Here is a 24,135-nt window from a genome sequence, read left to right on the forward strand (position 1 = left end):
TTGCTGTCTGTATGTGTCTGTCCCATCAGGAGTCTGTAATTCAGTGGTTGTTGTTGGTTGCTGTCTGTATGTGTCTGTCCCATCAGGAGCCTGTAATTCAGTGGTTGTAGTTGGTTGCTGTCTGTATGTGACTGTCCCAAGATCAGAAGCCTGTAGTTCAGTGGTTGTTGTTGACTGCTGTCTGTCATGTTTGTTTTTATTTAGTGTTTTGTCTTAAATTAAGCTTTTGGTTTTCTTGTTTTAATAGTTTTGCATTTTGTCATGTTAGAGCCTTTTAAAGCTGACTATACATTATGGCTTTTGCTCTTTGTTGAAGGCGGTGTAGTGATCTATAGTTGCTAACATCCATTTGAGTTTGGTGGAGATGTGTCATTGGCAGTCATACCACATCTCCTTACTTTATACTGAAAGAAAAAAAATAATAAAAGAGAATACTGTGGATTCATTTATTTTCATGGGTATCACTTTTAGTGGATTAAAGAAAAAATGTATTTTCATGGATATTTGATTGTGTAGTTTTACAAAATTCTGCATATAATTAAAGAGAAAAAATGTTCTTCGTTGATCATTTCAATTCAAGGTTAACCTGTACCAAAGAATTCCACGAAAATTGGTATCCCACGAATAATAATGAATGCACAATTTATTTCCTATCTTATGGACAAGTGGTAAATGAATTATGAATAATGTGTAGAATACAGTTATCCTCAGATTAACAGTAATGGAAAATTAATTATTGAGATTGATGATAGCTTTTATCATGTTTATGGACAACAAAAATGTCCTTGTTTTCAGTTCAATAATATCTGATAGTAAATAAACTCATTATAGATACCAGGATTTAAATTGTGTACGCCAGTTTCATGTTTTGTCTACCAAAAACTCATCAGTGACACTTGAATAAAAAAAGTTAAAAAGGCAAAATAAAGTACAAAGTTGAAAAGCATTGAGGACAAATACAACAAAGGTAATCAATTTGAACACAGACAGTGCAAACCAAAAAACAGATACAAAACACAAAAAATGGATATGGCATCAACTATGAAACTTGTGGTTTAAATATTTCAGAAATCCATCACAAATTGAAATTGTATTCAAACTACCAAAACTAATTAATTAGGTAAAAAGGGGGAGGGGGATGACTAAATACTGAAGGGTAATACATTTCTATTGCATTTAGTAAGCATTAGTTGAAGGACTTGCTACAAGGACTATATCATGTACTTCAAATATATTTACCTGATCTTAACGAACTTCCTGTATAATTTACAGGTGTGAATGATGACAGATGAAGATCAGATTGATATCAGGTAAGGTCACAGAAACAGGTGTACTGACAGACAGGTGCTTCCCATATATGTGTATCATCATGTGAAAGTTTTAAATCATGGTTTAAGATATTTTAGTAAACTTCAAGATGAGCAACAACAAATAATTAAAGCATTAATTTATTTGATGCTTGTTAATTTCCCAGGGGACTCACCTTTTATTTTTTATTTGATTTGTTTGATTGTGTGTGGATCTTGACCGTTTACAAATTTTCAAAAAAAAAAGGGGTGGGTGGGGTGACCCCAGGGGACTCCCCCTCAATTTGATTTGATTTGTTTTATTGTCCCATCAAGAATATATATGGTTTAGGGGTGGGGATCTCGACTGTTTACAAGTTAACAATGGTTACCTTCAAAATATATGGAAATACTGACAACAATTTTGACTGCTCATTTTTTGTTTCAAGCATGTTAAATTTTTGCCATTTTAATTTCAATATTTGCATTATATTGCCATAATTACATACACATACAGGAGATACATATCTCTGTGTCAAGAGTTAATGAAATATTTTTGGATATATGTCATTGGAATATTTTTGGATATATGTCATTAGAATATTTTTCGATATGTTATTGGAATATTTTTGAATATATATTTCATTGGAATATTGCTGGATGTATCAGTCAGTACAATGATATTAGTTACATAGTGTGCTAGTGACCTAATACGATATATATGGGGTCAGTAAATTCCATATGGGGTGAGAGCGCTTCTTCGCTCTCACGCCATATGGAATTTACTGACCCAATATATATTGTGTTAGGTCACTTAAGCACTCTGTGTAACGAATTTATATCTTACCGACCCTCTTAACATGTGATATTTAGACTAGTGGCCTATCAAAGTGATCAAGTCTTCAATACTGTTAGTATTAAGAACCTACTGCCATTGGTCTATACAAAAACAAATGCCAACAATAACAACTTGTTAGCTTTAAACATGTTAAATGTGTTTTATGGATTTATTTCAATCGTTCATCATCATCTTCTTCGTCTGTTGAAACCTTTCAGATTTTTCCTCAACACCCTGTTGTTTTTATAAAGGGAAGTAACTTCACTGCTAACCGTGTATTGAAAGAAGACCCACCTACTAACCCCATATGAAATATACACGGTCTCCACACGGTTGCTTTTAACCAATACATATTCCTAGTAATGTATAGGAGGTAAGATAATTTTGTATACATCATTGGTATATTTTTGGATACATCATTTGATTATTTTTGGATATCATTTAAATATTTTTGGATATCAATGGAATATTTTTGGATATACATGTATTAATTAAATGATATTAAATTTATCAATCATTGGAATATTTTTGGATATATAATTGTAACATTTTTGGACATACATGTATGTCATAAGGATAGTTTTGGATATGTCATTGGAATAATTTTGGATATGTCATTGGAATAATTTTGGATATGTCATTGGAATATTTTTGAATATGTCATTAGAATTGTTTGTGAGTGCTCAATGATGTGATAGTACAACCTAAAAACAAATTGAAAAAATAAGTTCAAAATGGTGTGACTCATTAGATGGACTTGAAGCAGAAAAAACAAATAAACAGAAGGGCAAAAGACTAAAGATATAGATTTAAGAGTACACACAGTTACTTAGAAAGACAGCAATTTTTGGCCAATTCTAATATAATGTTTTTTAAAAATGATATGTTTTTCCCCAAAATTTTGTCAAATGTTTATTAGTAACTATAGGGTTTGAGATAACCCCCTGCTATGTGTCAATGGTATAAGACTATGAGATGACCCCTGTACTTGATAAATTCATGATATGTTTGTCTATGGATTTATTACCAGTATAGGACTTTATTTTTGTTGTCACTGTCAGCTATATATAGAATACCAGATATTGATTTTCAGCATCTGCTAACATCAGGAATTAATTTTGCCTTTGAATAAATGATGGATGAAAAACTTCTGATACTTTGTCATCTTCCAAAAATTTTGCCTACTTCAAATTTTACTTTTTCGCATGCTAAAACTGATATAACATGTTAAATACCGGTCTTGGGTATAAATAAATATGCCAAATTTAATTAAGATAGTTTCCAGGACTTTACAGTTGTATTTTAAATCCACCAGTTATGTCCACCAAGGAAAATCTATCCCACATATTACAAAAGAACCTGATAAAGATTACATATATTTAGTCCTACATAAAATAAGTTATTGATATTTTAGGCATGCGACAAGTTCTTTATTAAGTAAAGATAATAGTGGGATAATTGTAATACAAATATTTAAGTAATGTTACGGGAGATTGAATTAACTCTTTACATCAATACATAACCATTGGAGTTGGAAACATATATACTAAAGTAGGGGAGATCTATACATCAATACATAACCACTGGAGTTGGAAACATATATACTTAAGTAGGGGAGATCTATACATCAATGCACAGCCATTGGACTTGGGGACAGATATCATAGATAATGGGTTCATTGATTAAATGTATATGATGTAGGGGAGTTTGTTTATACATATACCAATAAAAAAATGTATTCAAGACTTTTATAGAACCGGAACCACACATAGTCTTAGTCCTTGAACTTGAAAACTTATAGAATCGTGACCCCACAAAGTCAACGTCATAGTCACTGAACTTGGAAACTTATAGAATCAGGACCCCACAAAGTCATAGTCATAGTCACTGAACTTGGAAACTTATAGAATCAGGACCCCACATTGTCAACGTCATAGTCACTGAACTTGGAAACTTATAGAATCAGGACCCCACAAAGTCATAGTCATAGTCACTGAACATGGAAACTTATAGAATCAGGACCCCACAAAGACATAGTCATAGTCACTGAATTTGGAAACTTATAGAATCTTGATCCCACATAGTCATAGTCAATGAACATGGAAACTTATAGAATTAGGACCCAATAAGTCATAGTCATAGTCACTGAACTTGGAAACTTATAGAATCGAGACCCCACATAGTCAAAGTCATAGTCACTGAACTAGGAAATAAACATTTAGTAGAGGGATGCATTATTGAATTAACCCAATGTTTCCACTCTAGGTCAGCGTATTTGTTTTCAAGGTCAAAGGTAATTTCTTCACTAACTTAACTATGCATGATAGATGAGCTATACTTGGTATGTAGAAAGGAGTATATGACCTTGTCCATAGTTACATACTGCAGTAATTAGGTTAAGTTTTCAGATATTTGGTAGGTGTGATAACAAGGTCAATTTCCTCATGTCATCTGATCTTAACCTCCACCTCAATTTATGAATTTATTGATGATTAAATAATTAATGCAGGTGAGACATTTTTGTGTGTGATTTTTTTTTCTTTTAATCTAGATCTTAGATGGCAATGGAAGCAGTTTAAAGTTTTTATTTAGAAAGGTACCAGATATCCAATTTTCAAAAAAATATGTCCTTGAAAAAGAATTTTAGATATTCCATATTCTTTCCAAAAGAATGTAAGATTTCCTGTATCCTTAAAAAAGAAAAAAAGAAATATCTGGGTATTCCTCTTGAAAAAAATCACCATTGGCAACTATAACCACAAACCCTGAAGCCCTGTAGGCCAGTATAAATAATGCTGGGCCAGTAAAATTTTCCTGACAAAAAACAACTCCCATTAAGTTATATACCATGAAAGAAATTTTATGAAAGACTGATTTTGGCGCTTATAGTAAACATTTGTTTGTGAAGACTGAAAATAAAGAATATTCCAATAACATTGAGTGAAGATGCTATATCCCGAAGGCTCTGAAGAGGTTTTGCAGTTGTACCCACTATCACAATTTTAATGGAACAATCCACCCACTTCATAATTCAGGAGTTTTAGAGAGGTGCTTATAATTGCATTGTAAATACACATGTTGCTAATTATATTTTTTGCTCATCTGTTTTCTAGCTGATAAAAATCAATTTATTGAATATTTTTCTTAAGGAAGCCATATTGAATCAATAGTCTGCTTTTCCAATAAAATAATCTTCATCATGAAAACTCTTACTGTATCAGCATCATTGATGTTTAGTCAAAGCTTCTGGTGAGATTGATTGACTTGTTAATCATGGATATATTTATCTAAGATCATTGTTGTCATGATAAATCATGGACTGAAGACTTTATTTTAACAGGTTTGTCCATTATTTTCTGATATATGCTGAGATTCGGAATTTTTAAATTTCCTGATTTGAAATTTATGAAAAACAAAATCTTAATTATGAAGAAGAGACAGACAGAGAGTAACCTTGGGGAAAACGTGACTAAAAACATTGACAAGGACATTTCAAAATTAGAGAGAGGCAGAATAGTGATTCTAGTAGAAATGGAAGTAAAAACAATGGTTATAGACTAACAATTTTTACCCAATTCTTGTTGATAAAGATTATATAATGAAAGTATTTGACTTTTGGAATCTTGCCTTTTCCTGTAGAGTAACAGAGATTTGTCTCTGATAGAACTATGTAATGGTAATACAACCAAACATTGTTTACATATATATATATACATTAAGTATATATTGTTTGTTTTGTATCCCTAAAATTAAAAGATAATTTCAAATATTTTTAACAAAAACTAAGGTTGTAATTTTATCTTGGCAAAGGACAAAGGCCTTACAGTAATTTGGCACTAAAATTGAACTTTGAAATATCATTTATACAAAGCAATATAAATTATATGAACAATTTTGATAAACTATATCCTTTTTCTTTCTGCTGTTTGTTTTAATCATGTTAACAGCTTAAAGGTTCAATCTTAGGGTTTATATCTGGCTCAATTGTTACCATTTTCAAAAAGCAGAAATTTGGAATTTTTTCTATCCCAGATTCCCTAAAAATAATAGTTTATAGAACCACAGTTGATTATCACACTTCAAGCTCTATTCAATATCTTTTTTGGAACTTCAGTAGGGAATGTTGACTTGTTTTAATTTCAAATAATGTTGAATTATTGGTGTTGTTGTCAGCTTTCAATGGGTCCATGATTTATAAACATGTACCTTCAGAAATTTGTGAATATCATACTATTTATATTTACAAAATAACAAACATGTTTTGAAGAAAAAAATAATTTTCACTGTCATGCATGTTATACACTATAAACACAGGTATCAGTAACTGTCATTTACTGATCATATCAGAGAACTGTTTACATCAAAGAACTGTTTACATCAGAGAACTGTTTACATCAGAAAACTGTTTACACCAGAGAACTGTTTACATCAGAAAACTGTTTACATCAGAGAACTGTTTACATCAGAAAACTGTTTACACCAGAGAACTGTTTACATCAGAAAACTGTTTACATCAGAGAACTGTTTACATGAGAGAACTGTCTACATCAGAGAACTGTCTACATCAGAGAACTGTCTACATCAGAGAACTGTCTACATCAGAGAACTGTTTACATCAGAAAACTGTTTACATCAGAGAACTGTTTACATGAGAGAACTGTTTACACCAGAGAACTGTTTACATCAGAAAACTGTTTACATCAGAGAACTGTTTACATCAGAGAACTGTCTACATCAGAGAACTGTTTACATCAGAAAACTGTCTACATCAGAGAACTGTCTACATCAGAGAACTGTTTACATCAGAAAACTGTCTACACCAGAGAATCATCTACATCAGACAAAAGTTATTTGCCACTGGATGTTAAACAAACAACAATCTATCAGAAAGACAAACCAAAAAAAATCATTATTATTATTGAAAAAAAATTATTTAATTCTTTTTTTATAGAAATAAGGAGATGTGGTATGATTGCCAATGAGACAACTATCCACCAAAGATCAAATGAAGTGGATGTAAGCAATTATAGATAGGTAACTGTAGGGCTTTCAAAAACGAGAAAAACCCACACCGTATAGAAGGCTATAAAAGGCCCCGACATGAAAATTGTGAAACAATTCAAACGAGAAAAACCAAAGGCCTAAGTTATAACAAAAAAATTTATGAAAAACAAATATGACAGACATGAACACTTTTCACAAACATGAATAAATAGCGAAAGATTGATAAAATAATAAGTTAATTATATTGCTTGAAATTTTAAATGTCATGAATATTATATTTCCTGCTTTTAGTTTTAGAGATTAAAAGATTAGAATTCCTGCATTTGGTTTAGAGATTAAAAATTTTCTTGGGTGATATAAACCATCTGTAATCCTTTATAATGATCTGTACTAGCTTATTCAGTGTCGGTTTCAATGTTGATTTCCCTGATTTCAATTATTGATTAAACCTATTATGTCATAATGTTTTACTATTATGGAACAGTCCATTTGTTATGGAAGGGGAGATAACTTAAGTATTGATTGTACATTGAACCAAATAATTGCTTTGACAGTTATAAACTGTGACAAATTACCAAGTCATTAAAGTTAGTCAGAGACTATTACTGGTAGTATACTTAAGGGATTCTGGTATACTAATAATAGAAAATTGTTAACTTGTATATGTATATATGCATAAACTTTGGACACATTTTAAAGGTCTAAGATCACTTGTTTTCAAACAAACTGCATGTTAAAGGTATTTGTTTATGTAAGAAAAAAGGGTGTGAAAAGGGTGGGGGGAGAGCTTGTGAATGGTTGAAGGTTGATGCATTTTTAACATACGGTGTAAATTAGGAAAATATAATTTGTTTATTATAACTTACTACATGATAATCATAATGAAATTAACAAGTATTAGAGCAGAATTACATATTACACATGTTACAAAGAAATTTTACTTTTCAATGGATTAACAGAGAAAAATTTGTATATTGTCTTAGTACTTTGCTTATTGGTTTAAGAATTGAATGCTTCTGTTTGTAAATTCATTGGGGTTTAAAAGCGTTGACCGAAGTACATTTTGTATGAAGAGGGGAAGCACTTCACTCTAAAAATGTACGCAAGGTCAAAGCGTTACAACCCTATGAAATTACTTAAAGAAGCATTCAATACTTATAATTAAATTTTTTCGTTATGATCATGAAAACACGATTACTATTAAGTTTTTCTTTTATTTACCTGTGCACTTTATTGTGGAAACGTATGTCATCATGTATGTTTCAATTCATGCAATTCATTTTGAAATGAAGAATGACGCGAGATTGCTGTTAGCCAATCAAAATAATGTATAATAATGAAACATACATCTAATGTAATTATTGGACTTTAAGCTTTTCTGAGCAAATTGTAAGTGATATCCACAGAAATAGATTACTTAAACTTGAAGTGAACAATTTGAGAGCATTCTTGTAATGAACATTTATGCCCCTTTTCTTGGAGTAAGAACAGTCGGCATTACTTAAACAAGTAATTTTTAAAATTACCTATACAAGTATTGTTGAAAAGGAGGCTATTTTGAATATGACTTATATAAGTAACTTTTCTAAATATTATTTTTATAGGTGTCCTTTCATATAGATTTTACTACCTTTAACAAATTAATTATCACAGTCATCTTATTAGTTTTCCCATGAAATATCAAAACTAATCCTCCTGAAACACTAATTGCCTATGTGACGCACTTATCTTTCATATCACACTTCTGGGTCAAAGATTGGTCTCTTGGGACTATTAAAATATCATTTTCCTTGAAAATCTTGAAGGTAGACAGATATAGGAGTTTAGTATGACATCCATTTTCACTGAACTAGTACACATTTTTATTTAGGGTCCAGCTGAAGCCTGCCTCCGGGTTTGGGATTTTCTCGCTGTGTTGAAGACCCATTGGTGGCCTTCGGCTGTTTTCTGCTCTTTGGTCGGGTTGTTGTCTCTTTGACATATTCCTCATTTCCATTCTCAATTTTAATTTTAGATATAAATAGATAGACACTTGTGATTTAATTAAGACTTGAAGTTATTTATAATTTGTAACCCAAAACAATTACCTATTTTCCTTAAATAATTGTAATTACTAATTCTTTCAAAGATGTATAAAATAACTTATTCAAGTAATATTTTTGTCATTATTTTTAAGGTAACTTTTTATCTCTATACTCCTCTCAAATTACATAAATTTCTTATTTTATGTAATAGAACAATGTAAAAAGTTATGAAAACTACATCTAGTCCATACTTTTATTGAAATTTAAAATAACTCTATTGAGTAATTTAATAATTTTTAAAAACAAAAATCACCTATAAGTAACTAAAAAAAATAAGTTGTTTAAGTAATGCCCCTTGGAGTATAAATCTATTCAAAGAGTCAGTTATTTTCTTCATCAGTCAGACAGTTTATTCATCTATAACTCTTTTACACATTAAGCAGCTTCTATATTAACATGATTAAGGAATGATTTAATACTTTGTCAGGAACGATTATGATGTAATGTGGTACGAATATTCAATGAAGCATGTATAAAATGCTCTTTTTGTGCATAACTTTAAATTTTGACCAAGTTTCTAACTACCCTGGTATGTCATTATACCTTTGTAAATTAAAGTGGGCTTTGACCAGAGTTTCAGAATGAAACCATTATATCTACTTTATTGCCAAAGGTATTAAATTTTTAAAGTTGTAAGGAATTATACACTAAATTTTAAAAATCCCAATTTTGAAATACATTTTTCTTGTTATTTGTCTAAAACCAATTGCAGAAGATACCTTACCAAAAGCCTTTTATATTTATATTAGATTATCCAACAGCAAAATTATGCAGTGATCATTTGTTAACAAATACAAAGGGAGAATGAATTTGTATGATAAATTAAAACTGCAATTTTCAATTGTAGAAGATATGTCTAGATGGTGCAGCAAGCTGGAAGCGTAATGTCCGCTACCTGTTCTGATTTTACCCAGAATGCATGGCGGAAAGATCTGTGTTCAAACTGTCAGCGATCAAGGGCAGAACATTCACGGGCAGCAGTGAAAGAAAATTCTCCAGTTCCTAAAAAACGCACTTCTGTGATAATTAAAACATTTGGTAGCAGTGAGCCAGAAAATCTAAAAAATTTGAAAAGCAGTTTGAAGAGTTCTTTAAAGGGGAATAATTCACATGTCAAAAATACAAATGTTCAGTTTGTGAGTGATTTTCCAGATGTGATTGGACATGACGGTGGGATAGTAAACTTATACTCAGATGAAGAAAATGAAAATGTTTCCGATTCAGACTCGGTTGTAGAAGAATTATCATTTACGGAGGAGGAACGATCATTCGTGTTACAAGCTTTAGAAAATACAATTTGGAATTCTGAAGTTGATAATTTAAACAGTGAAAAAAATAAACCAGCCAAAACACGACAAAATTCAAGTAGAGAATTTGAAGATATAAAAATTTTGTCTTTATGGAAAGCTGATAGATTTAAGGATTTAAAGGACTGTGATGCTATTATTCCAAAGCGTTACGGAACATTTCCTTTAAGGTCAAAATCCAAGAAAAATTACATCGACAGTGTATTTGATGACGACTATTTATCATCAAACATGACCCGGACTAAGATCAATTCTGTGTCTTCCGTAGGGTCAGATAATGAAAAAAACGATAGTGACAATGAACCATCTTCTCCTTATAAACTTTTAGATATCAATGAGATCTTATATTCTAAATTCGAGGATGTTCAATTAACCTCAAAGGGAGGCAATTATGAAACAGACAATTCTCCATTGGAAAATGATGATGAATTTGATCCCGAAGAGGACTTCTTTGATGGGTTCCTGGATGATTTGGATTTAGATTCATCTTCTGCTGGAATGCAACTTGTTGACATGCTGAATGGTGTACTTGCTAAGTATAGTGATAGTGATTCTTTTCGTGGAATAGAAGATCATGAGATTTTTCCAGACCTTCCCATTAAATTGTCTAGAGATAAAAATAGTTCTGGACCTCCAACATTACGAGCTGAAGATATTAAAGCACTGAAGGGAAGCATCAAGTCTACGAAAGAATTTAATGCTACTCTTGCTAATATAATAAAAAAGCAGAAGAAAAAACCAGCACCGAAACCTCCAACTTCACCTCCTCCACCACCTGTTCATGCCAACCAATCAAAAACTTCACCAGTTCAAACTGACCAATCAAAAACCTCACAAGTTCAAACTGACCAATCAAAAACATTACCATTGCAAAATAATAAGACAAAAATTGACAGACAGAACTCAGATAGCTCTTTGAAAAAAAGTTCCTCGTCGGACCAAAACTTCAAAGAACCAAAGTTTGGTATGGTGACTGTAGGTAAATCAATCATTGATCATGGACAGGAGAAACCCTTATCCCCAAAACGTTCAGCAAATGTATTTGAGGAGCCGGAACAACCAGCAAAAGTTAAACCAGAAAGTAAACAGAAAAGAGGTATTTCTGGATTTTTTAGAAACATTCTAAAAAGAGGTAAGGATTCGTTGGATCAGTCAGATCAGAATCCAGTCAATAGTGATTCAAATTTATCAAAATCCTCCGAAGTTTCTAATGCATCATCTTCATCTGGTGAAAGTTATCCTTCAACAGGAAGTGATGAAGCCAAAACAGGAAGTAGTAACGATCAGACAAAAAATAGTCCTGAAGAGAAACAGTCTGAAAGTGTTCCAAAACCTGATAAAGTTAAATCTCCTCCACAGAAGCCAGTGCCAACTAATCCTCGTGGACCAAGAACTAGCATTATAATGTATATGTCTGAGTCTTTCAGTGAAAGAAAAGAGGAACAAGAAGGTAACGATATAATAAATGGAAAAGATTCACCAAAAACTGATAAAAAAGATTTAAAAACTGTATCTGAACAACCAACTGATATAATTAAAGAGAAAAAGCCTATCATGAAACCACAAACTGCTCCTCCCCCAAGACCTCAAACAAGACCGAAACCACCACCAAACCCTAACAAACCCACTGTTAGTCCTCAGTTGTCCTATGATGGAAAAGGTTCCCCAAGACAAAGTAGAAAGACAAGTGAAAGTAGCTTAAGTAATTTAGAAGAGAGTCCAAAGCACACCGATGACAATGTAGTAGTCAGACGGAGAGCAAAAAGTCCCAAAAGAAGTACAGCGCCATCTAGACCTGCCGTTATACCTGTCCCAGGACCAGATACTAAACATTCATTATTTACAAAAGAATTGGAGATGAGGCTGAGTAAAAATACAGAACAGACAAAAGTTAGTGTGTCACCTAAGAGTAGCCATGATGGCACACTGCCAAAAAATATACAAGAACAGAAAAAAGTGACAAAAAACAATACTGACATTATTTCTCCGAAGCCTCTCTCTAGAAGTTCCTCTGAAAATGCTTCACCAAAGAATACAATAGATCGTAAATCTTCTCTTGGTCCTCCACCACCATCACCAATGGTAACATCGACAACATCAATTAAAGATGATAATTCATTAGTTAAAGATCGTAAATCTACATTGGGTGCTCCGCCTCCATCACCAATGACGACATCAACAACGTCTATCAAGGAGGAACCTTCCTCAAAAGGTCATAAGTCAACATTATGTCAACCTCAGACATCACCTATGACATCATCAACGTGTTCAATAAAAGATGACACAAAGGAAGTTAATCCTGAAGGAAAGGGAGATCACTCTGATACTAGTCAACAAGAAGTTAAACAAGTAGAGAAAATAGAGTTGCCAAACAAAGCTCAAAGTCGACGAAGCTTCCTTGGAAAATTAAACAGAAAATCAAAAGCTCCTTCCAGACCTCAGTCTAGTGTGAAAAGAACTAAATCTATCAGTGATACACAAGGCAGTGATTTACAGCCAAGGAAAATAGACCTCTCTGATATATCAGGACCTGTGGTAAGATTATAGCTTATATTATAGGCTCTGCTATTCATGTATAAATAATGAGATGTGATATGATTGCCAATGAGATAACTATCCTCCAAAGTCCAAAGGACGAGGATATCAACAACTAAAGGTCACTGGACCACCAACAACAATGAGCAAAACCCATACCTCATAGTAAGTATGATTGTCAATGAGATAACTATCCACCAGAGTCCAAAGGATGAGGATGTCAACAACTATAGGTCACTGTACCACCAACAACAATGAGTAAAACCCATACCTCATAGTAAGTATGATTGTCAATGAGATAACTATCTACCAGAGTCCAAAGGACGAGGATGTCAACAACTATAGGTCACTGTACCACCAACAACAACGAGGAAAACCCATACCTCATAGTAAGTATGATTGTCAATGAGATAACTATCTGCCAGAGTCCAAAGGATGAGGATGTCAACAACTATAGGCCACTGTACCACCAACAACAATGAGTAAAACCCATACCTCATAGTAAGTATGATTGTCAATGAGATAACTATCCACCAGAGTCCAAAGGACGAGGATGTCAACAACTATAGGTCACTGTACCACCAACAACAATGAGTAAAACCCATACCTCATAGTAAGTATGATTGTCAATGAGATAACTATCTACCAGAGTCCAAAGGACGAGGATGTCAACAACTATAGGTCACTGTACCACCAACAACAATGAGTAAAACCCATACCTCATAGTAAGTATGATTGTCAATGAGATAACTATCCACCAGAGTCCAAAGGACGAGGATGTCAACAACTATAGGTCACTGTACCACCAACAACAATGAGTAAAACCCATACCTCATAGTAAGTATGATTGTCAATGAGATAACTATCTACCAGAGTCCAAAGGACGAGGATGTCAACAACTATAGGTCACTGTACCACCAACAACAATGAGTAAAACCCATACCTCATAGTAAGTATGATTGTCAATGAGATAACTATCTACCAGAGTCCAAAGGATGAGGATGTCAACAACTATAGGTCACTGTACCACCAACAACAATGAGCAAAACCCATACCTCATAGTAAGTTTTTTGGGCTATTAGTTATTTATACATGCATATAGAAACCCGCTACACAGAAAATGTTGATACAATCAATCATGCTAATCTGGCTGTTATGAAATAATTCTAACACAAAGGATGAACCAATCACACTCACAGACAGCAATGAACATGATGAAACTTATCTGACACACAAAGATGCAAAATTAATTTGACAAGATTATTAGATTATTCTGGTGTATGGGAAAAAACCAACATGGCTATCATTTAAGGATGTTCGCTACTCTGTTTCAAAATAACAAGCTTTTTGAAAGACTATAATAAATTGATAGTATATACATAAAGGAACTTAAAAAGCAGATAAAAATTAAGGGTCCATGTGCTTGTTTTCGAGATATAAGCCATTGAAAATTTGGCAGGAAATGATTCTCTCTAGATTTTTCATACATTTAACATTGGCACCTTTTTTCTTTCAAAAATTATGAAAAAATAACAAGGATTTTATAAGATTTTTAAATATTGCTTTTTAAACTTTTTGTAATGATATTATGAAAAGAAAAGTAGGGGTTAGTGGGCAAAATTTTTTAATGGCACTACATGGATAAAACCAGAGGATTCCGAATATCTGGCAAAAATTCTAAAACATGAGAAGGGAACATCCTCAATTGTATACTTTTCAAGATGACTGCCATTGCATTGATTTTGATCAAGCTATTTTATGTATTTTCTCTCATGTTTCTAGTACAATGTAGTAGTAGTTTCTCAAAGTTATGGAGATTTAACTTTTTAAATTACAAGCTTCATGAGCAATAAAAAATTTGAATAAACTAGTTGTCAAAGGTATATATATATATTGGTTTGTTCTCAGGTATGTATACATTTTTTTCTGTATCAGGTTGAGGAATAACATTTCAAAAGTTTGTGTTCTTAATCGTTTACTAAACATTTTTTAAAAATCTGTATTTACATTTGCAGATGGTTACAGATCCATGTGGTAACACTTTTTCTGTCAGTCGGAGGAATACCATCACCATTGGAGAGGATCCTTCTATGGTCTCAGGTATGTATACAGTGGTTTCATTGTCAGTTGGAGGAATACCATCAGCATTGGAGAGGATCATTCTATGGTCTCAGGTATGTATACAGTGGTCTCACTGTCAGTTGGAGGAAAACCATCATCATTATAGAGGATCCTTCTTAATCTCAGGTATGTATACGGTTGTTTGACTGTCAGTCAAAGGAATACATCTCTATTGGAGAGGATCCTTCTAGGGTCTCAGGTATGTATACAGTGGTTTCAATGACAGTCAGAGGAATACCATCACCATTATAGAGGATCCTTCTTAATCTCAGGTATGTATATGGTTGTTTGACTGTCAGTCAAAGGAATACATCTCTATTGGAGAGGATCCTTCTAGGTTCTCAGGTATGTATACAGTGGTTTCACTATCAGCCAGAGGAATACATCACCATTGGAGAGGATCTTTCTTAATCTCAGGTATGTATACAGTGGTTTCACTGTTAGTCAGAGGAATACATCACCATTGGAGAGGATCTTTCTTAATCTCGGGTATGTATACAGTGGTTTCAATTTCAGTCAGAGGAATACATCACCATTGGAAAGGATCTTTCTTAATCTCAGGTATGTATACAGTGGTTTCACTGTTAGTCAGAGGAATACATCACCATTGGAGAGGATCTTTCTTAATCTCAGGTATGTATGCAGTGGTTTCAATTTCAGTCAGAGGAATACATCACCATTGGAGAGGATCTTTCTTAATCTCAGGTATGTATGCAGTTGTTTTACTGTCAGTCAGAGGAATACATCACTATTGCAGAAGATCTTTCTTGGTCTCAGGGATGTATACCCGGTACAGTTAAATTGTTGGAATGTTTCCCTGTCTTTTACATTAAGGGTCACAAACTTATTTCAACACTATAAAGCTCAGATTTAAAAACCAATGCAAATCCCATTGTATTTGTACCACGAAAATGTCTATGTTCCAGTGGTTTCTATAATAATAATTTTTTATGCCCCTGCCGTAATGGAGGGGGCAATAGGTTTTACCCTTGTCAGTTTGTACGTCCGTCCATCCAAAAATTGGTTTCCTTTCTCTAACTATAGTTTGACTCAACCAAATGTTATGAAACTTATACACTATGCTTATTACCACAAAACACAGATCAAGTTCGAATTTTGGTGGTGTCACTTTTAATGTTCTAGAGTTATGTCCCTTTACAAATGGAAAAATTGCTGAAATATTCGTTTCTGTTCTCTAACTTTAGTTTGCCTCAACTCAATGTTATGATACAATGCTTATTGCCACAAAACTCAGATCAAGTACAAATTTGGGTAGCGTCACTTTTACAGTTCTTGAGTTTTGTCCCTATATAAAGTTATATGCAAGTGGGGGCATCATCTGTGTCCCATGAACACATTCCCCATTTATTTTACCTTTATTTTGCAGGTGGTTCAACATCATCAGGTTCAACAAATGACAAATATGATGAATGGCCAGACTTCTCTCCCCTTGGATCCCTGGATAACCTTTATGAACCTATTGTGCCAAAAGAAGCACCACCACCTCCCCCAGGAAAGGGAGATAATTCAGACATTAAGACTAATACATATGATCCATTGTCTGAAAAAATTGTTGATTTATCTGTCAGTTCTGAAGGATATTTAGAACCAGTTCGGACTAATCCTTCCCATGATTCCTCAAAAACAGGAAGTAAAGATGTGACTAAAAATAACTTCAAAGATAAGTCTTCCAAGATTGAAAACAGAAATGTTATTTTAGCCTCTCAGCCAATTTACGAGGAAATCAACGGTAACGATAATGAAAGAGATGAACTTGATGATGATTTAGACGCAGAATCGATGAAAACTGATGTCACTGAATTACAAAATTACATTTCACGAAATATAACAGTGTCGCCATCCTCTTCTTTTACGGAGTCTGACACGTCATCAGCATCTGGATCATTAAACCGTCCACGACCTTTACCACGTAAACGACCAAAACCCATCGATAGTTCTGTATTTGAACAACCGTACATAGCTATGAATAGACCTTCCATTGGAATGTCCCTTAATGAGTCACAATTACGTGAGACCGTAAATCTATTAACGTCAGCTAATCTACAGACACTAAGGGAAATATACACACATTATGAAAAGGAATTCAAGAAGGATAATGTGAATTTAAATGTAACTGGATCTGCAGGACCACTGAAATGGAGAGATTTTGATATCTATGGAAAGCCAGTTCATAGGTCAGAGAGATGTATCGTGTATAATGCTAAGTTAAGGTCAAATCAGTGTAGCTGTCAGTTAATGGTAAGTGTATTTTACATGTTGTAGATAATAAGATATACATTTTAATAATAATAGTAATTATAATAGTTCTTTATTTAAAGAGGGTTACACAGTGAGCTACAAAACTAATCTTCCCTGAGGCCTTTATGAAATACATTGAAATATAACAAACAAAAAATTACAAAATAATCAAACAAACAATCACATGTATACGGAAGATCTTTGATTGTTTATTTATGTTTATTCACTTTTATAGTACAATTTAAGAGATTGATTTACATTGTGATATTGGAAAAAGATGTCATTGTGATCAAAACATTTTTAAGAGAACTGAAGAACACTTTTTTCACCAAAAAATTCACAATATGTTGGGGAAAATTCATGATTTAGATGCTTTCAACATTTAAAAAAAAAAGCACTGATTTCTTCTAAAATTTGTAAACTAAAGAATAGAACCAAGCAGAAACACTCGAAATCATATTATATTACAATAAGAAAATAAAGATTCATTATGTTGATAATGTTTTTTTCTGAGCTGTGGACTCGGCATAGCCAAAAAAGATGAGTCCATGGACTTAACTGAAAATCCCAGTGAGAATTACTAAGCTCTGGTCAAAACAAGTTGGGATTTTTACAGATATACTAGAACACACCCATGACATCGTGGGTCAATGACTGAATTAAAGTACCTTACGTCCTATTTTTAGCCAGGATTTTTATTATTCGTATTATCATCGGATCAAGTCATGCTGATAATAAGGTGCACAGTTTTCTCTGCTTTCAAAATCTTTCTGTTTGAACCTAGTTTTCTTACTACAACCGGACACTTCATGTGACGTATACTATTTGTATAGGATTCGAGACATACATACAATTTATCTTCAGTAGGCAATAGATTGATTTGATATATGAAAGTTGATGATTTTATAAAAAAAATTCCTGCAATTTGTCAGGTTCAACAATAGGAAATTTGCTTTATACTGCAGTGAAAGGGGAACAACTCAAAAGTAAAATTAATTTTTCTCATCAGCATTTAATATGTTTTAATTTCAGCTGCTTCACTCCCGACCAGATATCAGCATTGTGGAACACCCGAGCTTGTTACATCCAAGTGTGATATTTTCTGACATAGTTCCTCATTCCTACTTAACAGATGATTTTATCAAAACCAATCAACTTTTACAGTATGCCAACAAACAACCAGATTTAGCTAAATGTTTTATTGCTGCTGGACAGTTTGATATCACAGACAATATGAATAATCACTTAGCTTCACTGGAGAAGATTTACGATTCTGCCACGCCATCCGAGGAACATTTAGAGATTTTATTGTTTCATGTGCTACAGATCCTTAGTGCTATTTCACACTGCTTAGAACACGGCTTCTCATTAGGAGAGGCAAACTTCCGTGATGTCTTCGTTCTTGCTCCTGGCAGTCGTTGCCATGGGAACACAATAGCATTCTTGCCACATCAGAAACAACATGACAGTTCACAAGTGGAGTCCATATGTGCGTACATGGAAAAGTATTTAGCTGAAAATTTAAATTACCGTGCTTATTCAAAGGGAGGTAAATTTCACATGGGCATTTTTAAAATTGGTAAAATGTTGCAATGCAGAAGAATTGAGTCCCTTGCTCAGGTTCGGTGCTATATAGAATTTTTGTTGTGGGGACCAAAGGACACTTATTTTAAAGGTGAGATGCAGAGAGAAAGCAATATAGAGCCCAAACTATCAATATGGCTAGAAACAGAAAGGGCAAACCTTGTACAGGGTATTGCAAAAGAGAGAATAATGGGATTGAAAGAGTTGTATTCACTGAAACATTTTTATCAGATGAAATTTTTACTGAAGGCTACTGCATATATGTTGTCTGAATGTGTTCGAAATCATTTATCAGAATAATTATTTTATAATGCATTTAAAAGGCCACGCATTGAATATCTAACTTGAATTAACTGGAACCTGTTTAAATGAAATCATCAGCTAGTATTTTATATGTTTCTGTGTAACCCTCAGAATTTGTCTGAACTTTTAGTTATGTGTGACAATAAACAGTTTTATTAACATTGAAAATAATTCAGTTCAATTTGGTGCTCATTTTAACGATGTCTTTTAAATGCATACAAGTGTAATTACACTTAAAGACTCAATTTTTATAGAAGCATGGTGTATACAGGCAAATTTTGTTTGCTTTTTTATTTTAATTTCAAGTTAATGTAGCTTATGCTTATAAGTTAAATTCACATTAAGATTTTAACCATTTTGACTTTTTTGTCTTAATTTTAAAATTATATTTGGTACAATCATGACAATAGACAGATCAATGGTTATTTAGGCATTAAGTGGAACACACACACAGTTTAAATTAAATTTGGAAGACACTTTAAGAAAAAAGTCATTTCAGAATCAAAATATAATATTTATTTACCATGTTTACTGTTTTCAGCATTAGCCAGCATTAGTCTAAGATAAACCTCTACCATTAAAGATTTTCTCATCAATATCTCCTAGTCAAATACACTATAGCTGAAGTGGATGTTGCTTTTTCTACCTGTCCAACGTGGGAAGCCATCTCAGGTCCACTCAAATTTAACATGAGATTCAACATGTTCAATAAAAATATTGAATACAATAGCCTTTTTTTATTTTTCCAAGCTATTTTATCATGTTTATGTTCAATTCTTTAAATATAATTAAAAAGATTATTTATTTTATTTTTACCCGTTGCAGTATCAGGTCCTTAATCAGATAATCATCCTGTCTCAACCCTTCATAACCCCAAGTATTAAAATATAGAAATGGCATGTCTAGTCTAAAGGGTGGACATAGTGGACATCTATAAGTTTTGGCTCACTCCCATCATGGATGGATTGAATTGCCTAAATCCATATGTGCTGTAGTGTATGTTGGTAAAAACCTCAATTTTAACCTATTTGTTTATTTATATTTTAGAGAATAATTTTTGTTACTTTCAAATTAGCTGATATTGTTTTTGGTTATAACTGACATGTATTCATTCATAACAACATCAGAATTATATTTTATTACACAGCACTTGTACTTTTTATATTTCTATTATTTGTTCTACTGAATTTTATTTTTATATAACTTTTTTTATTTTCTGTAATTTTTAATTATATGGACATTTACATGTAAAATCTTTTTAAATGGATTCATTCACAATATTTAGAAACTACATACACATCATTAGTAAGACAGAAACATGATTAAAAGGACTGTATATTGAGTAAAGAAGTAGATACTATCATAGTCCCGTATACTGCATAAGAAAATGTAAAACCGTTCCATACCTGTCCTCTGACCCGTACTTTGCGGGTGTGACCAGTGAATTTACCAGCTTACTCAAGATTTTTCAATAATATCTGTCCCATCATCAAGTAACCAGGGATTTCATCAAATGACCCGTTTTCACCCATATTCAAGAGCAAAGAGACTTCCAATGTCTAAAACGCTAAATTTTTCCACGGACTATGTCTGAAAAACGGCAACTTCAAAATTCTTCCTGGACATGAAGTTCAATAGTTTGATCTCAACTGAATAATTTACGACATACAGTCTTCAACAATAACAAGGTCTCCATACACATGATACATGTCAAGATCCAAATTGCCCTCAGTCAATAAAAGTATGGGGTATTTTTATTCTTTCGGTTCTTTACGGATTTTTCCTGTCCAACCCCAAATATCAAATGGTTTATGTTGTATTGTTCTATATATAGATAGTACCGGTGTTTGTTGTTATTTCTTTGGCTTAGTATTATTTTGTGTCTATGACGTTATGTGCTGCCACCATTGTTATGATATGTAGCACTTTGTATTGGTTTCATAGGAAATTTGTCCAGGGCCTTGGTTGTAGACATGTCTAAGTAGTTCATCTTCAGTAAGGTTGTGAGTTTGAACCCTCTTGTTGCAAGGTGGCTTTGACTCTGATTTTGATTAACAACGATTGCCAGTTTTCCTGCCAATGGTCAGTGTTTCACTCTGGGCACCCCAGCTACCTCCACCAATAGAAACTGGCCCCTTAACAATAGCCAAGTGTGCTGAAAGTGGCTTTAAACACTAACAATAAATCAATTATAGTATTTCCAGTAAGTACTTCTATGTTGTAATTTTCTATAAATTTTCTGAAAGGACTTTGTTAATATTTTTTCAGGTTAATGTTGCTTTTTGAATGATAAGTGGTCAAAGGGAGATAACTCACTTTAAAACAGCTGAAATCCAGGTTTTTATCCATATCCATATCCATACCCATACCCCCCCAAAGAAATTAAAAACCAGAAACTTATCTTATTATACATGTTTAACAATTATCAATACTAAACTTGGCGGAATGTTTTTATGTTCACACTTTTTATGACAAATCACATAATTATGTGCAATATATATTGTTTATTTTATTTATTATCAATGTTTTATATTGAATGATAAATTTTAAGCTGTGCGCATGTTTGGTAAGACTTTATTTTATGAATTATAAAATGTTTTGTTTAGCAAGAGTCATCTTATATTTTGTTGAAGAAGGTTCTAGATAATATAAACTGAGGCAGTTATTTCAGGACAGAATTTTTCCACCAAAGTTATTAATCAAATCAAGTTTAAGTTTTTAAAACAGATAACTTTTTTTAAAGAGCAAGAATATTAAGATGTATGGAATAAATGACCTAAGGAAATAAGTCTTTTGTCGTGGGGAAATCACTGGCAATAAATAAGGAGAAGATATCAGCTATTTTCCATTCATGATTAAAATATAAGGGTTAAAAACAGAAATTTACAAGATTGGAGCGAGACAGCCAAACATGTGAATGAAGGTCATTTGCGTTACATTTTGTAATGAAGGTCAATTGTATGTACATTATGTAGGAGAATTATGACAGAAGTTTTATTCTGACTGTAATTGCTTAATGATGTAGTCCAATTAATGTGTGCTATAATTTATTTATATGTTAAACTATGCATTGAAATAAACCAATCGTATTAGATTTTATTATTTCATTAAAACATGTAAAAACAAACCAATCATATTAGATCTTATTGGTAACATTGAAATAAACCAATCATATTAGATCTTATTGGTAACATTGTAATAAACCAATCATATTAGATCTTATTGGTTACATTGAAATAAACCATTTATATTAGATCTTATTGGTTACATTGAAATAAACCAATCATATTAGATCTTATTGGTAACATTGAAATAAACCATTTATATTAGATCTTATTGGTAACATTGAAATAAACCAATCATATTAGATCTTAATCGTTACATTGAAATTAACCAATCATATTAGATCTTATTGGTAACATTGAAATAAACCAATCATATTAGATCTTATTGGTTACATTGAAATAAACCATTTATATTAGATCTTATTTGTTACATTGAAATAAACCAATCATATTAGATCTTATTGGTAACATTGAAATAAACCAATCATATTAGATCTTATTGGTTACATTGAAATAAACCATTCATATTAGATCTTATTTGTTACATTGAAATAAACCATTCATATTAGATCTTATTGGTAACATTGAAATAAACCAATCATATTAGATCTTATTGGTAACATTGAAATAAACCAATCATATTAGATCTTATTGGTAACATTGAAATAAACCAATCATATTAGATCTTATTGGTAACATTGAAATAAACCAATCATATTAGATCTTATTGGTAACATTGAAATAAACCAATCATATTAGATCTTATTGGTAACATTGAAATAAACCAATCATATTAGATCTTATTGGTTACATTGAAATAAACCATTCATATTAGATCTTATTGGTAACATTGAAATAAACCATTCATATTAGATCTTATTGGTTACATTGAAATAAACCATTCATATTAGATCTTATTGGTTACATTGAAATAAACCATTCATATTAGATCTTATTGGTTACATTGAAATAAACCATTCATATTAGATCTTATTGGTAACATTGAAATAAACCATTCATATTAGATCTTATTTGTTACATTGAAATTAACCAATCATATTAGATCTTATTGGTTACATTGAAATAAACCAATCATATTAGATCTTATTTGTTACATTGAAATTAACCAATCATATTAGATCTTATTGGTAACATTGAAATAAACCAATCATATTAGATCTTATTGGTAACATTGAAATAAACCAATCATATTAGATCTTATTGGTAACATTGAAATAAACCATTCATATTAGATCTTATTTGTTACATTGAAATTAACCAATCATATTAGATCTTATTGGTAACATTGAAATAAACCAATCATATTAGATCTTATTGGTAACATTGAAATAAACCAATCATATTAGATCTTATTGGTTACATTGAAATAAACCAATCATATTAGATCTTATTGGTCACATTGAAATATTTAACCAATCATATTAGATCTTATTGGTCACATTGAAATATTTAACCAATCATATTAGATCTTATTGGTCACATTGAAATATTAAACCAATCATATTAGATCTTATTGGTCACTTCGAAATATTAAACCAATTAGGTCTTATTGATCACACTGAAATAAACCAATCATATTAGATTTTATTGGTTACATTGAAATAAACCAATCATATTAGATCTTATTGGTCACTTTGAAATATTAAACCAATTAGGTCTTATTGATCACACTGAAATAAACCAATCATATTAGATCTTATTGTTAATAGTGTGGTTGAAAAACTTTCC

At 32.1% G+C, this 24,135-nt stretch overlaps 1 protein-coding gene across 2 annotated transcripts in view; it reads left to right on the top strand.

Annotated features, from left to right (window-relative positions):
• LOC127731592 (protein piccolo-like) overlaps positions 1–22,415 on the top strand; it is a 42,965-nt gene extending 20,550 nt beyond the window's left edge. For both annotated transcript variants that reach the window (XM_052240337.1, XM_052240338.1), the window contains exons 3-7: positions 1,273–1,310; positions 10,060–13,054; positions 15,070–15,154; positions 16,563–17,434; positions 18,467–22,415. In XM_052240337.1, the coding sequence (XP_052096297.1) occupies positions 10,073–13,054; positions 15,070–15,154; positions 16,563–17,434; positions 18,467–19,318 (4,791 nt within the window). In that variant the 5' untranslated portion in view covers positions 1,273–1,310; positions 10,060–10,072 and the 3' untranslated portion in view covers positions 19,319–22,415. The remainder of the gene's footprint in view (positions 1–1,272; positions 1,311–10,059; positions 13,055–15,069; positions 15,155–16,562; positions 17,435–18,466) is intronic.
• Positions 22,416–24,135: the final 1,720 nt, after the last annotated feature.

The sequence above is a fragment of the Mytilus californianus genome, unplaced genomic scaffold (assembly GCF_021869535.1).
Source record: "Mytilus californianus isolate M0D057914Y unplaced genomic scaffold, xbMytCali1.0.p SCAF_20, whole genome shotgun sequence".
Taxonomy (NCBI): Eukaryota; Metazoa; Mollusca; class Bivalvia; order Mytilida; family Mytilidae; genus Mytilus; species Mytilus californianus.